General features: G+C 49.2%; 1 protein-coding gene across 2 annotated transcripts; it reads right to left on the bottom strand.

The window, feature by feature from the left end:
* Positions 1 to 3,333: 3,333 nt before the first annotated feature.
* Positions 3,334 to 16,222, bottom strand: GPR83 (G protein-coupled receptor 83). 2 transcript variants are annotated; one of them, XM_027581610.1, is made up of 4 exons: positions 15,776 to 16,222; positions 11,401 to 11,526; positions 8,933 to 9,066; positions 3,334 to 6,081 (listed from the first exon to the last, which is right to left on the bottom strand). In XM_027581610.1, the coding sequence occupies exons 1-4, from the start codon at positions 16,157 to 16,159 to the stop codon at positions 5,457 to 5,459; spliced, it is 1,269 nt and encodes a 422-aa protein (XP_027437411.1). In that variant the 5' UTR covers positions 16,160 to 16,222; the 3' UTR covers positions 3,334 to 5,456. The 2 variants fall into 2 exon arrangements, with proteins under 2 accessions (XP_027437411.1, XP_027437412.1); XM_027581611.1 differs by lacking the exon at positions 11,401 to 11,526 and having other exon boundaries at positions 5,437 to 6,081; positions 15,776 to 16,182.
* Between the last annotated feature and the right edge of the window lie 5,395 nt (positions 16,223 to 21,617).

Below are 21,617 nucleotides of genomic sequence, written 5' to 3'. Positions count from 1 at the left end.
ACACCAATTCTTAGAGATGAAAAAAGTCATTGTGGTCCATAGGTGAGAGTAAGGTCTTGTAGAGGTCAAGTGATAAATGGAATTTTGGCTTTTGTCCCACTCATATGGGGTCCCTGGGTCTATTCTGTGGCTAATTCCTGAGTTTCTAAGTGTAGAGTTGGAATACTTAGCAACCAACAGAATCTACACATGAGGTCAGTTACAGTAGTATCAAATGGAAGCCCCCAGAAGCTCCTCCTCCCAGTGCAAATACAAGCCAAAAGCAATGTCATCTCTGGGAAGGAATCACAGAGGTTTGTGCCAATATTAAATACTTCAGGTGCAGAGGTAATGATTCTTACTAAAGCCATTCAACTCACCTGCTTGACCTCTACCTAAAATAGATCATCAGGTCACATACACAGGACTAGGAATCAGAAAAGCATCCAATTTCTCAGCAGAAGTGCTGGAAAGTAGATGAGCAACGCTGGTAGGCAGAATAATGGCCTCCCACCTCCTGATTCCCAGAACCTATGAATATGCTCAGGCAAAGGAGAATTAAGTTTGCAGATGGAATTTTGGTTGCTAGTCACTGATTTTAAAATTGGAAGATTATCCTGGATTATTCAGGTGGACACAATGTAATCACAAAGGTTCACAAATTATATCCTTGTAATCACCTTTGAAAAGTGGAGGGTATAGGCAGAAGAAGAGAGAAGGAACTGTGACTTTAGAAGGTCAGGGAGATACCATGTTGCTGGCTTTTAACATGGACGAAGCACTCCATGATCTAAGGAATGTGTGTGTGTGGGGGGGGGGGGGGGTCTCTAGAAGCTGGAAAAGACATGGAAATGGATCCAACCCAGAGCCTACAGAAAGGAGTGCAACCCTGAAGACACCTTAACTTTAGCCCCAGGAGACCTGTGTCAGATTCTGACCTACCTACAGAAGTGTAAGATAATAAATTTGTGCTGTTTAAGCCACTAAGACTGTGGGAATTTGTTATGGCAGCAATAGAAAACTAATAGAAATGTTTTCAAAATTCAGTTAGTTTCTATGTACCTTTTCTTGGGCAACTGCTAGAGAATGTGGTCTTCCAAAATAAAGGAGTAAATTTAAAAAAAGAGGAAAACAGGTATCTAGGAAACTGCAAGACCTAGCCACTGGGTAGAGGAGAACGGGGATCCTGGGAAAGCAGGTGTTCTGCAGACAGAAAGATCTGCCAGCTTGGGGAGGAGCAGCTGACAGCCCAGGAGGTGTGGGGGAGGGGCGATGGCAGACACTCTATGTGCGTGGTCAGGTCACAAAGGGGTTTTTAACTCTTCCAAAAAATTGGGGAGGAATTAGTGATAGTGACATAGAAAACTAAGCCAAGAAACAAAGAGGAAGTTTTAACTCCAGAAGAGCAAGGCTGTTCGTAAAAACAAATATAATTGTCATACCCTACTTGTCTTGGAAGTGAACTCTATTTGCATGTTTTAATAATACAGACATAGAAGTAACTTGATTGGAAGGATACAGGGAAGAAAAATAAAGGCTTAGACTCCATTTTTATTGGTTTACTGTTTGTTTATTTATAGACTACAGAGGCACAGAACTGAATTAATCATAATCCTTGGTTTATGCCTCACTCTTAATGTTGCCCCAAACAAAAGCTAGAACCTTGACAATTATTTATCACCCTAACCCCTTCTTCTCCATCTCAAGTAACCAATATCCTAAATCCTGTGATCATGATTCCTTTGCCTTCCTCACATTTAATCTGAGCACTTTCAATCCATGACCAGTCTGAGGGTAAGGTTCCTGCTAGACTAGAAACAGGAGGAGAGAAGGAGCTATTAATATCAACCACTTTGTACCCACAAAGCAGCAAATAGCTTATTCTCAGCAAGAGAGGCTACAAAGTCTCAGAAAGGAGAGTGAACTCAGGGCTTTCTCACATTAAATACCATTAGAATATTTTTTAAGTGCCATCCAGCATTGCACATACCTTATTTGTTCCCTCTCTAGCTACTCCTTGAAATGAAAGAGAATGGTGGGGGCGGGTACAGAGAGATGCCAAAGCAAGATGCTAATGACCTCAACTCAGCACTATGAGCATCTTCTACCACCTACAGGCAACACTCTAAGACAAGTTTGTTTCCCCAGTCGATGTTCCCCTGACATCTTCCAGATTTGCCCTTGGCCCCCAAAACTCTGGCATGCCTCCTATTATCCTAGAGCCTGTACCTTGGACAGCAGCACAGAGGCCCTGAGGCCTGCATATCACACCATTTGGAGCAGTAAGGGTTTAGTTGAGTTCTGCCTGTGCCATCTGAGGACCCCGAGGCCCAGGCTTGCTAAAAGACAACTGTTTGCCTTGGCAACATACCATGGTCAGTCAAGCAGGGCACCAGCAATCTGGAAGTCACTTACAGTCTGTTCGGAAGATGTTTCTAACCAGAATTGAGTTCTACTGTACTAGAGCCATGGACTCATTGGCCACGGGGTCTACCTAGTCATGCATTTCCCAAAACATGTAACTCAAGAACTCATTTTTAGGATGGTTAACAGGTTTTACCCCAAAAGTGTCTCACAATCAAGGAAATTTGTAGAATGTTGAATTAAAAACAAATCAAGATTCTTTCTCTACCTGCCTTCTCAAAATCTAATTTCCAAGAAGGTAGCATTTCCCCAGTTTTGCTGTGTGCTCTACAGCTAAGCCTCAGTCTCAACTGCAATGCAGAAATGATAATACCCACCCTGGAGGATTGCTGCGAGGGTGAATGAGATCGTGAGCTGAGAAGCATTTAGCATAGTATCTCTCATATTAGGTGTCAGCAAATCTTATTACCCTTCTTTCAAGTCTTCCCCTAGGCTCAGTAAATTACCCCTATATACAACCTTCCATGAAATCGTGTGACACTGATTTCCTGGGCCCTGTGTGGCATCAGAGTAACTCTGTATACCTACCCAGCTTACCTGGTAGGACAAGGGGACCCCAGGCCCAATGGGGCAGAAATCCTGGCCAACACAGGAATGTGGCATCCATTGCACACTGTGGGTGAGGAATCCAATCCCAAGGCTCCAGTGGCAGCTCTGTCTCCTCCCAAATCACCAACGACTCACGGGTGGAGTCCTGGGTCCTCACAAAAGTGGGGACGTGGCAGCCAGCTTAATGGAAGAACTAGACTGAGATCAGAGGTTTCCAGCTGGCCGTTTACCCTCGCCAAAGCATGTTTGTGCTTCCTCAGTTGTAACACACAGGGGTGTGGACAGATGGTCTTCATGCTCTCTTTGTGATCCACATGGACCCCCATTTTAAAGGTTACAAACTGTGGTTTAATCAGAAGTCCAAGAAGCATAGTCCATGCATCCAAGATATATTTTATTGAGACTGGAGCATTGATAATAAAGTACTCACTATGACACACTGGAAAGACTCAAGTTTAACAACTTTCACATTCACAAATACAAATTGCTTTTGGCTCTGAGGCACACAGAGAATAAGAGGAATGGGGGAGACAAGGTGCTGACAGGACACCTAGACCTAATGGGCCATCTGTGGGGTCTCCTCTGACTTTGCAGTATTTCCAGATGCCCTCAGCAAGGAAAAGCTTCACTTTTCCCATGATTCTAGAGTAGGACAAACTATTTGTAGTCCTGTCTGTTCTCTGTCTGGTTCAAAGAATTTCCGTGACAGCATTAAGATGAAACAATTAGCTACTTCTTGACACCACAGAGACAGTAGGCACAGGCCTGGAAGCCATTTGGCCTGGAAAATCCATCTTGAGATCCCTATGGGCTTAGAAGCCTCTCTGTCCCATGAAAGTCAAACATTTCAAACATTCTCATAAATAGTTCATTATAGGAAAGCAGATGATATGACCAAGTTCAATTTCAATTTCAATGAATAGTCAAGAGATCTAAGTGAACCTTGGACAAAGCCCTTCTCCCCAAACCTCAGTCTTCCACTCAGCTCCATATCCATGTTTGCTTTCAAGATCTGTCTGGTGCTAGAAAAAAACCCAAAATCAGTGTGAGATTGGCAATTGTTTAGGGTGGGTGAATTAAGTTCTATTCTGCCTCTGTCTCCTGGGTGACACAGTGAGTCACTCAGGACCAGACAGAAGGTGATGAAAACACTCAGTCTCTGGAATGAGATTTCTCTGACATGTTGAGTCCTTAAGGGCTATGACGATGTCATAGGTTTCTGAAGGTGATATGTGAGCTGGGTGATGTTGACAAGTGAGTCGTCTTTGGGGAACTGGCGTGAAGAAGCCTTATTATTCAGAAAACACAGAGAAGTGGCCTGTCTAGACAGCTTGGGAGGATTTGAAGTGTCTAAGTGCAATTATTTCTGGCATGTTGGAGAGCCTGCTCCATCATCTCCTGTAAAGGCAAGGCAACATTTTACCACCTCTTGTTCCATGTGAGTGCAGGAGAGAAGGAATTATGCCTCCTGAATGAGTTTTGTTCCCCGGCTCATCATGATGGCTGCCATTGGAGAAGAGGTACTTCATCCAGACCTTTCCTACCACTGGTTATGAGATGAGGGCAGTCTGTTGGCTCCATGACAGCCTTCTCCTTGGGTTCCTCTCCCACCTCTTCTTCCAACTCTTCTGGTGTACACTACTCCTGGAAGAAGTGCTCAGAAGTTCTCTGTTATGCCCTGTTTCTTGCTTATCTCTATGTGGAAAAGTGTAATTCAGAATGGAAGGAAGAGTGTGCACACACATGCACACAAAGGAAAAAGTTGCAAATAAATCCACAGCATATTAACAAAACTCATCACCACTGGTGACAGAAGGGGGTGATTTTTGTTCTCTTCTTTGTGCTTTTCTAAATTTTCCCAAGTTTTAATAATAATTCCTCTTTAAGAGAACTCAATAATTCCTCATTGTTTTAAGGGAACTGAATTGGTCCTTTCTTGTCATCTATCCAGCCAGCTGCCACACTATTGTGATTCATCCTGGCCCAGGACTTCAGAAAGTGAGGCAAAAAAACCCCTCCGTGTCAGCTGTGGCTCACTCACCTTTCACTGGCCAGTGAATCTTGTTCAAGTAGAGTTTGTTGTATCTGGGTCAGCCACATCCCCAAGATGACTCAGGTGTTCTTTATGAATGTTTGGTGGCAGGGAGGGTTGTTAGGCAGAGGGCTGACTCAGCCCTCATGTGGGCTGAAGCTGTCCTGGGTTCTCTGGCTCAGGGAACCAGGGTGATATGCCTCGCAGCATTTCTTAGACAGAAATTCATAAACATGTGTCTAATTGGTAGTTGTCTTTTAGTTTTCACATCAAATGGGGGAGGAGGCTAGACAGCATTTCCTAGGAAATCAAGGGTCCCATGGCTTCTGTAGGACCTTGTTTCAAGCACTGTGAAGGTCATGTGTGAGAGGACAGGCTTTTTTCCAGGCTCTGTCCTCAGGCCCTTTCCCAACCTCAGCTGGAGACAGCCCTCCCTCTGCCTCTCCCCCCGCTGCCCCCCACCAACCCCCCTCTAACTCACTGCCACAATGGGCTCCACAGAAGACAGGTCTGTCTTCCCAGACTGGAGTTGGGAGGAGGGCAGGAGGTTGTTGGCTAGTGGAGCCCTCCGGCCATTGCTCTTCTCTGTCCAGGCCACCCTGAAGGAAGGAACTGGGGAGGGTGGCCTTTCCTCCTGGGGCTTAGGCAGCCTTTGGCACATGCTCAGTAATGCCTTCAGCTCAACCCTGAAGTTCTCGTTGAGCCAGCAGTAGATGAAGGGGTTGTAGCAAGTGCTGCTCATGGCAAACCAGTGGAAGGCGAAGTAGAGGGCATTGTTGGTGTGGATGACCTTGCTGGACAGGAGGAGGACATAGCAGTTGAGCGGGAACCAGCAGAGGGCAAAGAGGACCACCACCAGCATCAGCATCTTGATGGTCTTCTTCTTCTTACGCCGTAGGGCCAGGTACTGTTCTGTGGTCACATCCCCAATTGTGTTGCACAACCACAGCTTCTTGGCCACGCGGGCGTAGGCCACGGAGATGATGAGGAGGGGGAGGATGTACAGCAGGATGAAGGTGGCCAAGTCCAGGTACTTCCAGAAGAGGTCAGCTGGCTCAGGGAAGTCTGGCAGGCACAGGGAGCGGACAATGTCCTCACTGGTGGCAGGGGAGAGAGGGAGAGACAGAGACAGAGAAACAGAGAGAGGCAGAGAGAGAGAAAGAGGAGGGTGTGCCATTAGTGTGCAAAGGCCTCATCCCAAGAAACACTGGCCTTTCTCCCCATTGGGCACATCCCTCAGAGCATTTTTGCTATAGTGTAATTATTTGATATATTTCTGGCTCTCCAATAGGTTGGGAGTTCTGTAAAGATAAGGAAAACACCTGCTCTCTCTGTGTCCTCTTAACCTTATATTATTCTTGGCCTATAACAGAGACCCGGTAAATATTTGTTCAATGAATGAATGGAACACTGGTATTCCTAGTCTTAGAACTAACTCAACCTGAGAGCACAATGTGCTCAGGAAATCTTGGAATTCCTCATGTTACTACCTACTCCCATTCCAGAAGGGAATTAAGGAGTGGGGCAAAGAAATGATGGGTCTTAAGAATGTGAGTGGGAAAGCCTGAACTAACATACCTTCAGCCATTCATATAACAAGTATTTATTTTCTATAGAATGCACCCGGTTCCTCTTTGAGGAGCCCCCAGAGCTGGTGTGTTAAGACTCTGCAGATAAAGACCTGCTGAATGAGGAGGCCTGAGCCCGCAGGCAGGGTTGGTAAGTACCTCCCTTGGCATCCAAGCTCCCACTTTGGGGAAGTGAAAACCCAAGGGCCATTTTGATGGAAGGCTCAGTTTCAATACACTCACACAAAGGAAACAAAGTCCCAAGATTTATTACTTACAAATCCCAGAATGGAGGCACAAGGAGCTGGGGGAAGGGCAGTCCTCTGTCCCGGCTCATGAGCAAGCAGGAGACAGAGAGCAGGGTTGCAAGCACCTCTTGCGTGGAAGGTGGTTGGGGCAGTGGTCACTAATTTTTCACAGCCTCAACTCTGAGTGGTCCTTTTAAAAGGTGACCCGGGAAAAACAAGGCAGGAACTTGTGGTGGGAATCCTAACCCCGTGTCCTAATCTAAATGTCCAGACTGTGGTGTGAATGGGGTTGTCATATTATAAAACGTCTGAGCAGCAACTCAAAATGGCTGTTTTCTCCTCACACCACGGAGCTTGTTGCTCTTGTTATATGTGCTGGTGGCCATCACTACTGAAAGAGAGAGAATGCTCTTTGCTTTTATTAGCAGGAGAAAAAACCCCAGCTCCCCATGTGTGAAGGCAGATGGGAATCTGAGTGCTAGGGGATTTAGATATGTGATTCATTTCAATATTGTAGAATTTGGGGAGGGAGACCTTATAAATTACAGTTGACCCTTGAGCAACATAGAGGTTAGGGGTACTGACCCCTGCACAGCTGAAAACCCATGGATGACTTTTGACTCCCCTCAAATTTAACTACCAATCACCTACTAGTCACCGGAAGCCACACTGAAAACATAAATGGTTGATTAACACATATTTTGTATATGTATTATATACTTGTATTCTTCCAATAAAGTAAGGAAAAAAGAATGTTATTAAAATCAGAAGGAAGAGAAAATACATTTACAGTGCTGGGCTGTATTAACTGCAAAAATCCACACAGAAGTCGACCCACACCATTCAAATGAGTGTTGTTCAAGGGTCAAATGTAGCTGTAACCGGCCTTCAGAGCTTAGTCTCTTGACCCTGCCTGTGTCACAGAAATGTGAGTTTTTAAGTGCACGGTTCAGGACGAGCAGTACATGGCTACTGTTGGACACACCAGCACTGCACCCCCTCGATCCCCTCAGATCCCCTTCACTGATCTGGAGTGGCAGGCCTCTAGCCCCCCGGCCAATCTTGTAGGTGCCTAGCTTCAGGGGCCACTGAAATCATTTCCTACAGATCCCCTAAAAGCCAAAAGGGGCTGGGAGTTTCCATTTTCCCCAGGGAAACCTGGAATATGAAAGCCCAGCTCCCTTGCCTCAAGGCTGCGCAAACTGTTATCTCTGCTCTAGAGCCCCCCATGCAACTGGCTGTAGCTACCTCTGACATCCCTCCAACCCCTGACTTGCACCTTCCCTTGGACTCCCTTCCCTTGCTATCCTGCCTCCCCACTCCCTCAGCCATGACCCCTGGGAGCACTTCCTTAAAATCACAAAGCCCGATCTGTATCTCAGGGTCTGTTTCTAAGGAACCTCATAGAAAACAATTGTGAACTGATGAAAATCACTCGAAGCTCATTCGTTCATCCATTCATTTATTCAGTAAGTAAGTAATTATGTATTGAGGGCTTGTTATGTGGAGAGAGTAAGTTAGGTGCTCGGGGACACCAAGGTAGCAGAATCAGAAATGGCACCAACTCTCCCCAGCCTCATAGTCTAGCTGGGGAGAGCACTTTCGATGAACTAGTAGTATACACAAGTGTTTAAATTTAAAAAAACATGAAGTGCTTTGAAAGAAATTCTCATTCTGTGAGAGCATATGACAAAGAAGCCTGAAAGGGAGGTAGGGGAAAGTGGAGCTTCGTGCCTCGGACACACAGACACGGGCATGTTCTGTTTGCAGGCCGGGCAACGGAATTTGAACATTGCCACTTTGGACAAGGCCTGCGCGATTTTGAATCTCGGTCTGGGTGACCGTGTAAGTACGTGTTCCTGGTGAAAGCTGCTGCTCACTCCTGCCTTGACCTTGCAGACAAACTGGGTAGAGGACAAGCAGGGAGCTAAAGTGGTTGAGAGGAAAAGCGGAGAAAGAGCGGAAGGAATGTGGCAGATAGGCCCCGGGGCTTGGGGGCAAGAGAACGGGAGAGAGACGGAAGGAACAGCCGGGTGCTGCGAGCCCTGGGTAACTCGGAGGCAGAGGGGGCTCCGACTTCCCTCCCTCAAGGGCCTGGGAGGCCCCAGGCTACTCCTTACTAGTCAACTCACCTGTACTTGAAGGTAAATAATTTCTGGCAGATGGCGTGTGGGAGCGAAAAGAACGTGGCCATGGTCCAGATAACTGTGATGTAGATGACGCCTTTTGTGATGGAGATCCGGGGTTTTAACGGATGCATGATGACCTGGAAAACAAGCAAGGTGTGCACCACTGGCTGAAGCAGTTCAGAAGCAGAAGGAATCCCGAAGACGCAGCTCCTGTGTGGCAGGTAGGCAGGTGGGTCCTATTTATAAAGAGGCACCCCTTCATTCAGGATGGAGCCCCTGGGCTGCCCCACCCCCACCACCCCCCTCCAGGATGTCCTCCGGGCTCAGAGACTCCAGGCAGCTCAGAGGCCTCTTGCAGCTCATATGTGGCCGAACCAGGGGTCAGTGAGGAGACGGGGCAGGGGTGGAGTAGGTCTGCTTGCGTGACACACACAAGGCCAGCAGGGGGACAAACCCATGGTTGGCCTCCATCTTGGGATCTGATCGGGCCCCGCCCCCCCATGATTCTGGACCCCTTAGGTTATGGAGGGCTCTGAGAGGGTCTGAGGTGACAAATGTGGAGAGGAGACTCTCCCCACCTGTCATGGGAAGTTAAAATGACATTTATCTGGGGAGTCACAACACTGGTGATACAATTCTTTCTTTCTTTATTTAAATTATTGCATTTATTGCTAAAATTGCAGTGGGGTCCGGTTTTCCCATGCCTCTAGTAAAGCCCGTGTTGCAAGCTTTGGGCTGAAAAAGCATCCCGGAATTGCTACAGTATGACAATCCATTCTCCTAAAAGGTTTAAATCAAGACTTGGGGATTTCATGGCATCCTCATTTTAAGACTAGGGGCATTATTTCTTGATAAAGGCACCCTGAGACAGGTGAATCCAAGGTCAGGGGGAGAGGTCATAAAGAGCTGCCACCACCTGAGGATGTCATCCCAGGACACAGTGGACATTCTGGCTGGGTCCCCCCAAATTTTTCTCCAGCTTTTTTCTAGGTTTAATGGGAGGAAGTGACTAGGCTTTAGAAGCTGCTTAGCACATCCCCCTTCTGGATTTTGTCATCTTTGCCCCTCACGCTCTCCCGTTGTCCAGTTGCTGAAGGAAGTGAGAGCCTGGATCAGAGGCCCCGGACATCACTCAAAGATTTTACTGGCTTTGGGACAAGGTCCCATATTTGGGGTTTATGTCACAGCAACGTGGTCAATGTGGGCAAGACTTATCCCCTTGCTCCTCAGACCGACCCACCTTTGGCCCAAGGGTCAACTGTCGCTTAGCTCTGTTAAATGGGGGTAAGCATGGGCCAGGTAAAGGCAATTCAGAGTCCCTCTTGTTGAATTAGGGAAGAAGGTTAAGAAAAGGCAGAAAAATATTTGTATGCCGCCTTTTCAGACTTTGCCCAAAGCATCTGCAATATAAATGCCAAAATGATGGCATTTCAGGGCTAAAGAAATCTCATAGTTTGCCAAGCCCAATTCCCTACCAGATGATGAATGTCCTCTAAAACATCCTTATCAAGTGTCACATAGCCCTTGCTTAAAAATGGCCAGTGAAATGAAACTCATTACCTCCCCAGGCAGCTTTGATCTGTTAGAAAATTCTTTCTCACACTGAGCTACATCTTTGAATCTGCATCTTTGAAGCCTCCTCTCCCTTGGTCTTTGTACCTCTTGGAGCTACTCAGAATAAATCCTACCCTCTCTTTGTCCTGATGGTCCTTATGATATTGCCCTTGTAGGTGCCTCTGAGCCTTCTCAGAATAGGGTGGTCTAGTGATCAGAGCAGAGGCTTGAAGCCAGACAGACCTCAGTGCTAATCCTAGCTTCATCATTCACCAGGCAGGTGATCTTGGGAAAGCTACCCATGTACTTTCCTTAGCTTCCACTCCTTGATTCAGCACAGACCTAAGGATGCAACATGGATTTACTGGGTTAGCATGTGTGAGGTGCTTGCCATGGAGCCATCCTCCTCCAGGATAGGCAACCCCAGGCCCTCTTTGGTTTCCTTTACCATATCCACCCATGTGCGTCTGATGGGGCAGGACAGTGAGGAGGGCCTTCCTGCCCTCCCCTGAGGCCTGCTCCTGCCACCTGGACACCCTAGCTTGTCTTCCTCCTCAACAACTGGGACCAGGGAATATCCATCTCCCTTGTCTCTGCCCTGCAATGATTTGCCAATCTCTTCTCATGTGTGACTTTCAGGTTTGCTTTTCAACCCCCAAAACAAGCTCATTAATTTCTGAGGCACAAAATGGAAGCAATGACCCTTTGAAGGAACAACAAATTGGGAATAATGATTTTTTTGTAGCACTTAGCACATGTGTTTTAAAATGCCAGGTCTAAGGGCTCATACTGGTCAATAAGAGGACAAAAATACTTATTGAAAAATGTGCTAAAACACTGTCGTGAGGGGCCCTGCAGTTCCCTGAGAAGCAAAGCCAGAGGGGGAAGGACGGGGTGTTGGGGGTAAGTGCCCTCACCTGGTGGCGGTCAACAGCAATGGCCGTCAGCGTCAGTGCTGAGACATGCAGTGAGCAGTACTGGGCAAAGCGGCTGACATGGCACATGCCCTTCCCGAACACCCATGTGCTGTTCACAAAGCGGACCTGGAAACCAGCCCACAGAGGTCAGAAGACAAACAAGCCTTGACTCTGACACCCACCCCCTGTGGCCTCTGAGGAGCATCCCTCAGGAGGCTTCTTCCAAGCCCCTCCCTTCTTCCATTCTACACTACTCAACTGTGCGTCACACATGATCTTCTCTGGCATGACCGATTTTCAATCACTCGATTCAACAAAACCTGATCATATCGCTGGGGCTAAGCCCTCTTAGGTGCCAGGAGAGCGTGGGAATCCATGGGCTTTGGACTTGGACTTGCAGCCTCTACTAGTTTCTAGCTGTGTGACCTTGGGTGAGCTATAAAATCTCTCTGAACCTCAGTTTCCTTGTTTGCAAAACGAGACTTAAAAATCTCTACCTTGTAGGCTTATTGTAAGGATTAGGTTTTAAAAAGTCTATAAAGGGTAGAATTCCATGTCTGGCAGATTGGTAGAAAGGTATTATTAGAAATAAATAGTAGCTATTTTTCTGGTAACAATAAAATCCATTCTTAGCCCACATGAGTTCAGACTTAATGGGAGAGACACATCTGAAAAATCACAACACAGCGTAGGGGCTGTGTTCTCTAATGTTGACTAAGCAAATCTTGCAATTTCATCTGGGAAGGGGACCGAGGAGCCTGGAGAGGGGTGGGCAGGGCAGGGAGAAGACAAGCTCCAGGACTGCATGGGGCCCTAGGAGCAGGCCTAGGCCTCATCCCACATCACCCATGGCTGCCTGCTCACTCCCTCAGCACTCGAGCCGTTCCTGAGTGATGCCCCATGCCCGAGAAAGATTAAGCGCTGATTCTGAAGGAGTCTGGCAAGAGGACTCAGGTATCTCAGGATGCAAGGAGGAAAGTATTCAGTGCCCTACAGAAGGCCGGGACAGAGGCATCAGGGCCACAAGGCAGGGTGGGAGGGGGCTGAGGTAGAGAGGAAAAATGATACAGAAAGACACCAAGCAAGTCAGTTGGACAGAAAGAATATCATGTAGTGATATATAGTAGTTATAGTAATAACTCAGCCTCTTACGACTGTCACCTGGGGCAAGGCTCTTAGGCTTTCCGGGCTTCACTGTCCTTGTGGGTAAAATGCGCTAACCGTCATTAGGAAAATCAGACAAGAGGTAACACGTGCAAAGAAGGTAGAGCAGTGCTTCGTACAGAGGAAGCGCTTAACACCATTAACTACCCTCCTTATGACATATGAGATACCTGAGATGAGCTTTACGGAATAAGTGGGCCTCCTACCCGTGGCAGTATGAACAAAGGGCTTGGCACTGAGTCAGAAACCCCAGGCCCTGTGTGAGCAATAAGCAGTGGGACGGTTAGTGGGGGTGTGTGGAAGAGTCATGAGGGACGACGAGTGTGGCCAGATTATGACACTAGGACAGTAGACCGTAGCTTTACTCCCTGTGTGGTTGGCAGGTAGCAGCCTTACGAGGCTTCCGAGCAGTCCGTTAACATTATGGAGCTAGACATCTTTAGCAACTCCTACTTCTCACCTCCCACATTCCATACATTACAGAGCCAACCAGGGCTGCCTCTCGATGGCTTTCAGATCCATTTCCTCTTCTCCAGTCCCAAGGCCATGGCCCTCATGGAGTGCCCCATCATTTCTCGCCTGGACCTTTTACGGCCTCCTAGCAGCTTCCCCTGTCCTCCAGTCTTGTCCCAGTTGCCACTCAGCCTTCACACTGCTGATGGTATTTTCTTAACTAAAAATCAGATTATTGTCACCTTCCTGCTTCACATCATCCTGGCCCCTCACATCATCTGGCCCCAGAGCCAGATGCCTCCGGAGTTCCCAGGCCCATTCACAAGCTGGCCTCAGTCTTCCTTTCTGGCCCATCTCTGCCTGTCTCCAGCTACCCACGCCCCCACGCAGCACACCCCCCACTGTGCTTCCTACCTCACTGTTCCAGCTCCATTGAGCCATTCAACAACCCCCCAGACACACCATGAGCCTTGATGCCCTTTGCCTTTGATCTCCCCTTTCCTCTATCTGCATGGAGCCCTCACCTCAACCTGGGAAACTCCTGCCCCTCCAGTCGCCTTTGAAATGTCACGGTCTTTGTACAGTCTCCTTTGACCCTCTCCTGGGACTCTGGCAGGACAGAATATATGATTCTCTCCTCCAGGCTCCATCGCACTCTGTGTCTGCCTCTGCCATGGGAACTGCAAGTACTGTTTGCATTTCTCTCAACGACTAGAGCCGACATGAGTAAAGTGGACAGGAAAGGAAACCAGGGAGGAAAAACATTGTCACCAAATAGCTGGAAGACAGGATGCCTTACCTCAGAAGACCCTCCCCCCAACCCTTTCATCCTCCCTGCTTGCCAGCACCTTGTAAGCTTTGACAAGTGTTTAGACTGGGGCAGTTACACTGGTCAGGTACAAGGCCAAGCTGCGCTGGATTACCTCGAAGGCATTCTGGGTTCTCAGGACCCTGCCACTTCCTCTCTTGCAAGAGATCATCCAAGGCAGGACATGTCAGGTTTCAGTTAGTCTAGCCCGGGGTCCATGGCTTCTCTCCTCCACCCCCCTGTGTCTGCTGAAGATTTAATTTTGCATCCTGCTCTGGGCAGAGCAGCCCAGGGGCCATGCCCTGGGGCCAGTTCTCATCCTGGGTGGCCCAGCCCACCCCCCCCCCATTGCAGGCTATCAGCATAGACGCCAAGGGGGTGGGTGGGGGAGCCAAGGGGAGCCAGAGATACTCTCTCTTGTGCTTCAAGGTAACCGGGGGTAAGGGGATGGGGATGTCCTTGGCTAGTGACGAGAGGATTCTGAGTAGCCAGGAATCGGTCAGATATAAGCTGACCGGGGAGCAGGAAAAGTCCATGGTTTGGAGTAGTGGAAGCTTAACATGGCCCAAGAAGCCCTCCTCACCTGCCACCCCCGGATTCGGTGGCTTAGTGGACAGACATCTGGACTTGAGTCAGAAAAGTAATTCCTATCCTGTCTCTGCTAAGTACTAGCTAAGTGACCTTGGACAAGGGAGTGAACCTCTGTGCCTTAGTTTCCTCATCTGCAAAATGCAATGTTCTCATAAGTGAGGACAAAAGAGAGAATGTAGTTTTAAAATGTGAGGTTTGGAAGGATGTTCACACAGGTGGATGGACTTGTGGGAGTTCACCTTCTTTTGGCTTGTCTATTATTTCTGGTTGAGTGTGTGTGTGTGTGAGAGACAGAGAGAGAGAGAGAAGTACGAACAGATACTGCTTTGGTAATAACTCAAATAACAATAAGGTTATTCCATAAAGTGAAAAAACGTTAACTCATGCTTCAGAAACCTCAGTCCTAACCTTCACAGTCCCAAACCACTGGGAGCACCGCACTCCCAAGTCATGGAGGGACAGAAATGACACCACTAATGCTAAGCAGCCAGGGCTTGTGGGGGGGGCGGGGGGCGGGGCTCATCTGCCACCCATGTGCAAATGCCCCCAGCCCGGTCCTGGGACCAAAGCCCACCTCATCTTCATCTCTTCCCCAACACACACTTCTTACCACAGCCTCATGGTCAAACCACAGAAGAGAGACACAATTTAAATAAGTGGTCTAGGAAAATGCACTTAAGTTTCTGTTAACAATTTGCAACTGTTTGTTGTTGCAGCTGTGGCACAAAGCAGCATCCTAGGGTGGCGGTGGAGGGCACTGAATGGGCTGGAATTTCGGGGATGGGGGGTGACTTAGCAATCTGCCAACATCTCCAGGAGCTTCGATTTACTGCTTGATATCAAATAGGCCCAGTGCCCAGTGATATTAAATAGGAAGTGGTCATTCGCTCCGGGATGACTGCAGACACTCCAGTCATTGACCCCAGTGCCCCCAGCTGCAGAAGCTCGGGCTCAGAAGGTGATGAGACAGAAGTGAAAGAGACAGAGGACAGAAAAAAGCACAGAGAAGGACAGGAAGAGAGGGAAAGGGAAGGATAGAGGCAGGGCGGAGGAACAGAGAGACAGAAGGACAGTCACAGGGAGGGAAAAAGATGAAGACACAAAGAGAGAGCGAGACAGAGCAGAGGGACAGAAAGTCTACGAGACAGAACAGAGGAGAGAGTTGAGACTTGAGCGAGGAGGGCAGAGGGGAAGGAGCTGGGGAGGCGAGGCCAGCCAGCCGGACCCGGGGTAACCGGAGGAGGAGAAGTCCGCGGACGGAGGAGAGGGGGGCCCGGGGGAGCGGGACGGGCGGGGGCGTGGAGGGCCGAGGTTAGCAGAGCCGCGCCCGCTGAGGCAGGCGGGGGGCCGGGGCCTCACCAAGGTGAAGGGGGTGTTGAGCAGCGTGATCATGATGTCGGCGACCGCCAGGTTGACGATGAAGAGGCTGGTGGCCGAGTGCATTCGCTGGTTCTTAAAGATGACATGACAGACCAGGACGTTGCCGAAGAGCGAGAAGACGATGATGAAGGAGTAAGCCACGATGAGCAGGGCTTTCACCATGGGGTTCTGGGACTCGGCCCCGTAGCGCCTCCGGCCCACAAAGTTCTGCCAGTCGGAGAAGGTGTAGTTGCTCCAGAAGAAGTGCGAGGCGTTGGGCACGGCCACGGCCGCCTCCAGGCTCGGCTCGTCGGCCGGGGCCTCGGGGCGCCCGGCGGCTCGCACCAAGGGGAGCAGGCAGAGCAGCACCCCGCGCGGGCCCATCCTAGACGAGCCCCGGCGCCCGAGCCCGAGCCCGCGCCGCGCCGACGTCCGCCGGGAGGGGAGGGCGCGCGGCTGCGCTCGGGGCTGCTGGCCGCACTTCCCGGGCTCTGCGCGGCACCGCGGCTCGCCCCGGCTCCGGCTTAGGCGGTGACGCGCGCCCGCCCCGCCAGCTCGGCGGTGGCTCCCGCCCGGCCGGCTGCCCCTGAGGGACTGCAACCCCGCGGGGCTTGCGAGGCTCTCTCCTCGCGCGCGCTCGCCCGCTCGCTTTCTGGCGCTCCGCACCCTCCCGCTCCCACGCCGGGACTGCAACCCCGCGGGGCTTGCGAGGCTCCTTCCCCGCGCGCGCTCGCCCGCTAGCCCGCGGGCTTTCTGGGGCCCGGCACCCCGCCCGCTCCCACGCCGGGACTGCAACCCCGCGGGGCTTGCGAAGCTCTCTCGCCGCGCGCGCTCGCCCGCTCGCCCGCGGGCTTTCTGGCTCCCCGCACCCTGCCCGCTCCCACGCCGGGAGTAAAACTCCGCCCGGCTTCCAGGACTCTTTCCCGAAGTCACACTCGCCCCTCCATCCCGCCTCAGCCTCGTTACGGTCTAGGGAGCAGGCAGGCAGGTGGGAGCCGCCCACGCGGGTGCCTCGCGGTTGTGGCGGGCGTGCTGTCAAGCGGGGTGTGCCGGCTCCAGGCGGCTGCCAGTGCGGAGACCGGGATGCACTCCACCTGTTTCGGTCTGAGCGCCAGCCCCGGCGCGGTTTCGATACTGCAGCGGTGGATCCCCAGTCCGGCTGTTTTAGGAGCAAGGCGAGCAATGCAATAGATGTCAGGGCTTCTCCAAGCCCCTTCACCGACCAGACTTCAGATTTGCCGGAGGGCTTCCTAGGTTGTTTCCTCACATGTATTAAGACAATGGGGGGGGGGGGGCGGTTTCCAGGGAAACTTCAAAGCGGGACAATCTGCGGACAGGATCCAAGAATCAAAGGAGATAAATAGCTATATGCCACTTCTTGCCGTAGAAACTTTTGAAGCTGTAGTAAGGGGTATATTACCCATATTTTTGTTCTCTGCCTACTTTACAGGAAATCTTGATATCTTGCTCACCTGTTTTCATTACGAGAGAGACTGTGGAGTCTCTCCCAGTCACCCCAGCCCGGCCACCCACCGACCCCATCCTGTGGAGTCAGAATTAAATCACAGCTTTGTCACTTCCTAGCTGTGAAATCCTGGGCAAGTTATTTAACTTGTCTGCCCTTGGTGAAAACCTTTCCTGGGCACCTGGGTGGCTCAGTTCATTAAGCGTCTGCCCGCAGCTCAGTTCATGATCCCAGAGTCCTGGGATCAAGCCAGGAATCATCTGCTTCTCCCTCTGCCCACCCCACCCCACCCCACCCCACTTGTGCACTCTCTCTCAAAAAAATAATAAGTAAATAAATAAACAAATAAAATCTTTAAAAGAAAAAAAAAAGCTTTCATTTTTCTGCCTGTGGGGTTTTCAGAGACACCTGTATGGATGTCCCACCACCTTTCTCTCTGGTGCTAGATATGCAGTATCTAGTATACAAGTTGACTACTTGTAACTGCGGGCCTCACCCCCATTCAAATGGTAAAGGTCAGGTAGACTGTCTATTCCGTCATCTCACCATGCTGGGACTCCAGCAAATGACTTAAGCCCAGGTTCCTTCTGAGAATTCCACTTGGCCCACAGGAAAGCCTGCTCCTTTGTCCCACAGGAACCCTGGAGAATGGGCCCCTCCCACCAGTCTTCTTTTCTCACAAGGGCATGAGGAGAGGCCCCAGCCACCTCTCACTTTGGAACTCTTCTGGGAAAGTTAGATGTCAGTTTCTGTACCCTTTTCAAACTTCAGAAATACAGTTCAAGCTCTCCTACTAACAAGCAGCTAGGAAATGGTTTAAGTGTCATCATAATAAAATAGCAGGTGCATTTATCCAGGTGGGAGGGAGTCTGGGAAGTCTTCCCAGAAAAGTGATACTTTGGCTCAGTCCTAAGGGACCAGCAAGAGACAGGTCACAGAGGAGGAGGCAGAGGGAAGAAGATGGGGTATTCCATAAGGAAGGAACCATGGTACACGCAAAGACATGGAGGTGAGTATGCTTGTGGCACATTCAGCAACGGCAGGAGGGATTTGAACGTTTTCCTGAGGGCACTGGGAATTCATAGAAGGGCTGTAAGTACAAAACTGACAAGATCAGGCCTGCATTTTAGAAAGAACACTCTAGTGACTTCCTGGGAAATAGAGGGGCTGCAGCCAGAAGCAGGAGGTTTGGAGGCTGTTCAAGTGATCCAGGAGCAGAGGTGGGACCTGAATCAAGGTGCTGGCAAGGAGGGAGAAGCAAGGGTGACAGAGACAGAAGGGAGGAAGCATGGCTGACTGCCAAGTGTTCAGCTTGAAGTCAAACACAAAACACACCCAAGATCTTCCTCTGACCTCACCCCCTCCTGGAGCTTTGAACCTACCTTTCTCTATGATTTTATCAGCAAGTTCAAAGGAGTCCACTCTTGTCTCCAGTTTTCACTTCACATTCACTTTCGGCAACTCTGTGTAGGGGAGAAGGTGGCGAGCAGCTGTCTTTCGATTCTGCTGATGGACCTGGCAGTGTGTGACTGGTATGTGACTGGTCCTCCGAGAAGGGACAGGAGTGCCAGGCAGATGAAGTAATAGGTATTTAGCTCTAGAAAAGAAACCAAGGGACTGCCTGTAAGCATGTTATTCAAGAGCTTGGGTAGACTTGATGTTCTACTAAGATGACTTGGCACCACTTCAGGAAGGCAAGGCTGGAATGTGCTGGTAATTCAGAGAACAGAATCCTACTTAGTCAAATTGTGTCCACTGTTGAGAAAGAATGAATGGGCAGACTAAGGCTAGTCAGCAATGAGCACAGAGAAAGGAATCAAAGGTAGGCAGTGGCCTTCCAGGCATGTCTTCCAAGTATCCTGCTTGGTGCTCTGTGACAGGTGCACTAATCTGGAGAACCTAACTAATGCCTTCACTTTGATTCCTTGTTCCCCATGCCCACCTTGTAGAGGTGATGGCATTTATGCCAGGTGTCTGAAACCTTCTCCCCGAAAGACAAGGTGACATATTTTAGCTCTTAGCTTTCCACAGAAGCAAATCCTGAGACAAAAGATTCTAGAGCAAGGGTTTATTTGGGAAGTGAAGGCAAAAACCAGTAAGGGAGTGGAAAAGCGAGACAAGGAAGGGAAGCTGGCCAATGGTCTATTGTCAGGCCAGCTATCGCTGTGAGTGACTGCATCTTCATCCTGTTGGGAAAGCCGTTGTAAAGCCGACATGTCGGCTATCCAAGCCAGTGGACAGGAGCTGGGTATCTACCCACTAACTCCTGTCAGTCACTGGTTGAAGGCTGCTCCCTGGGGTGTAAGAATTCTCTTGCACTTCCAGCTGTCAGGTAGGCAAGTAAGTATTGGTGCTGGTTGGAAGTTGGACTGATGTAGTCTGAAGGGGTGGAGGGTACTCACAATATCCAAGGTTAGGCACAGTCTAGAATCACTTCTTCTTCCTCTTCCCCAGGCATTCGGCTTTCCGCTCAGCCTCCCGAGTTCCCAGCGCCCAGCTCTCCTGGCTCCAGTTTACCCTCAACTATAGCAACAGCCCAGTGCTGAGAGAAGAATATCCCCCCACCCACCCCACATCAAGACTAAGGTTTAAAAAGAAGTTCCTTCCTCAGAGATTTTGTTCTGTAACAATATCATTTGCTATTATGAAGAAGATTTGGGAAGACACAGAGCTGCTCTTACAGAATGAGACAGTTCCTTCCTTTGTGCATTCTGAATAAAACTGAGGACACTGTGTACAGTCAGGATGGGCCAAATAGTAATTATATTTCTGTCTCTAATAGTAGTCACACGTATTAAACATACCGAAGAGCAGAGAGTTTAAGTCTTTCAAATGGACTTGAAACAGAAGAAAAATAGTAAATCAGCTCACCAGCATTCACAAGACAAAGAATTACAAAATAATAACATCACACGGAGGCCTCAGAAAGAAGAGTTTGAGAGCCTCACTACCTCGACAGTCCCGGCACTGTGAGCAATTTCTCCCCTAACGCCAATGGTATTTCCTGAAAAGGTCCTAGTTGAGTTAAAAACTCACCACACCCACAATTCTTATCTGGTGCCAATCATAGTGGCAGAGGGGAAGAAAGAACAATTAGCATCATGTCAGGCACATGACAGTCCCTCAAGTTGAATTTTTAATGGCAAAGGGGGGGTGTCATCATACTTTAGTTACAAATGAATCACGTAGACCTGAAATATCAAGTATGGCTTAAGATATATTCCCAATGTAATAAAAACACAGTGTGTGGGCATGTTACCCTTGCAATCGGTTTCCAAGTACACTGGAAATATTCCAGTACACTGGAGCCATAGGCTAAAATGATATATTTAGGGGACACCTGGGTGGCTCAGTCAGTTAAACGTCTGCCTTCGGCTCAGGCCATGATCCCAGGGGCCTGGGATCGAGCCCAGCATTGGGCTCCTTGCTCAGGAGGGAGCCTGCTTCTTCTCCCTCTCCCTCTGCCTGCCACTCTCCATGCTTGTGCTCTCTCTCTGACAAATAAATAAAATCTTTAAAAAAATGATATATTTAGGATAAGTAAAAGGAAGTACACCCAAGTTCCAACGTACAGTTTGTGGCTCCAAATACTTCTGTAAGTGGTTTGAACTTACTCTGCACTTTTACACAGAAAGTTTTATAAATGGTGGAGTGGGTATTGGGCTAACTCATAATAGCCCATTTAGTCCATACAGTCAACAAATGGTAGCATTAGTTGTGCCAACCACAGACCTCCCAGCTACTGTTGGTGCTCCAGAGTGCCATCCTCCATTATCTGGTCCTCTTGAATTAAATGTCCCCCTGGGTGATCTCAACCATCTCCATTGGTTGAACCATCACTCACAAGTGGCTCCAAGATCTGTATCTCTACTTACCAATCCTCTTGAAAGCTCCAGGTTGATATTACACATTCGACTATTGCCTGGACATTCCCACTTGGAATACTCCCACACACTTAAAATTCAACATGCTCCAAACTAAACTCATTATATCCTCTTCTTCCCTCACTTTCTTACACTTGCTCCTTTTCTTGTTCACTTGTTCACCCATGGTTAAGATCTTGGAGTCATTTCACAGCCCACCCCCAGTTCATGATGCTATTGCATTCGAAGATGCTATTTGTCTAGAATCATCCTCTCTCTGATCCCAGAGCCAGAAAAACTCCTCTTCACTGAAGACCTAGCTGAAGTGTTCTCTCTCCTGTGAAGACTCACTGACCCCCTTGACTTCCACAACTCAGGAACAAGACGTGTTGCCATATCTACTCAGTTAAAGTGCTCCTGTAACATGAGATCCATTCTCTGATGTGCACTTCCCTTGTGATACTCTATTTGTGACTAATCTGCCAGCTCTTCCAGGTCAGGATGATATTATTCC

This window comes from Zalophus californianus, chromosome 11 (assembly GCF_009762305.2).
Source record: "Zalophus californianus isolate mZalCal1 chromosome 11, mZalCal1.pri.v2, whole genome shotgun sequence".
Lineage (NCBI taxonomy): Eukaryota > Metazoa > Chordata > Mammalia > Carnivora > Otariidae > Zalophus > Zalophus californianus.
Note: the sequence above shows the minus strand (reverse complement) of the source record. Positions and strands in the feature narration are given on the sequence as shown.

What these genes read in the sequence shown, in the direction of transcription:
- GPR83 (XM_027581610.1), bottom strand. Translation starts at nt 16,159, where the DNA reads ATGGGCCCGCGCGGGGTGCTGCTCTGCCTGCTCCCCTTGGTGCGAGCC. An exon ending in TCAACACCCCCTTCACCTTG is followed by an intron (nt 11,527 to 15,775) that starts GTGAGGCCCCGG and finishes GCTGGTTTCCAG; the next exon opens with GTCCGCTTTGTGAACAGCAC. An exon ending in TTGCTGTTGACCGCCACCAG is followed by an intron (nt 9,067 to 11,400) that starts GTGAGGGCACTT and finishes CTTGTTTTCCAG; the next exon opens with GTCATCATGCATCCGTTAAA.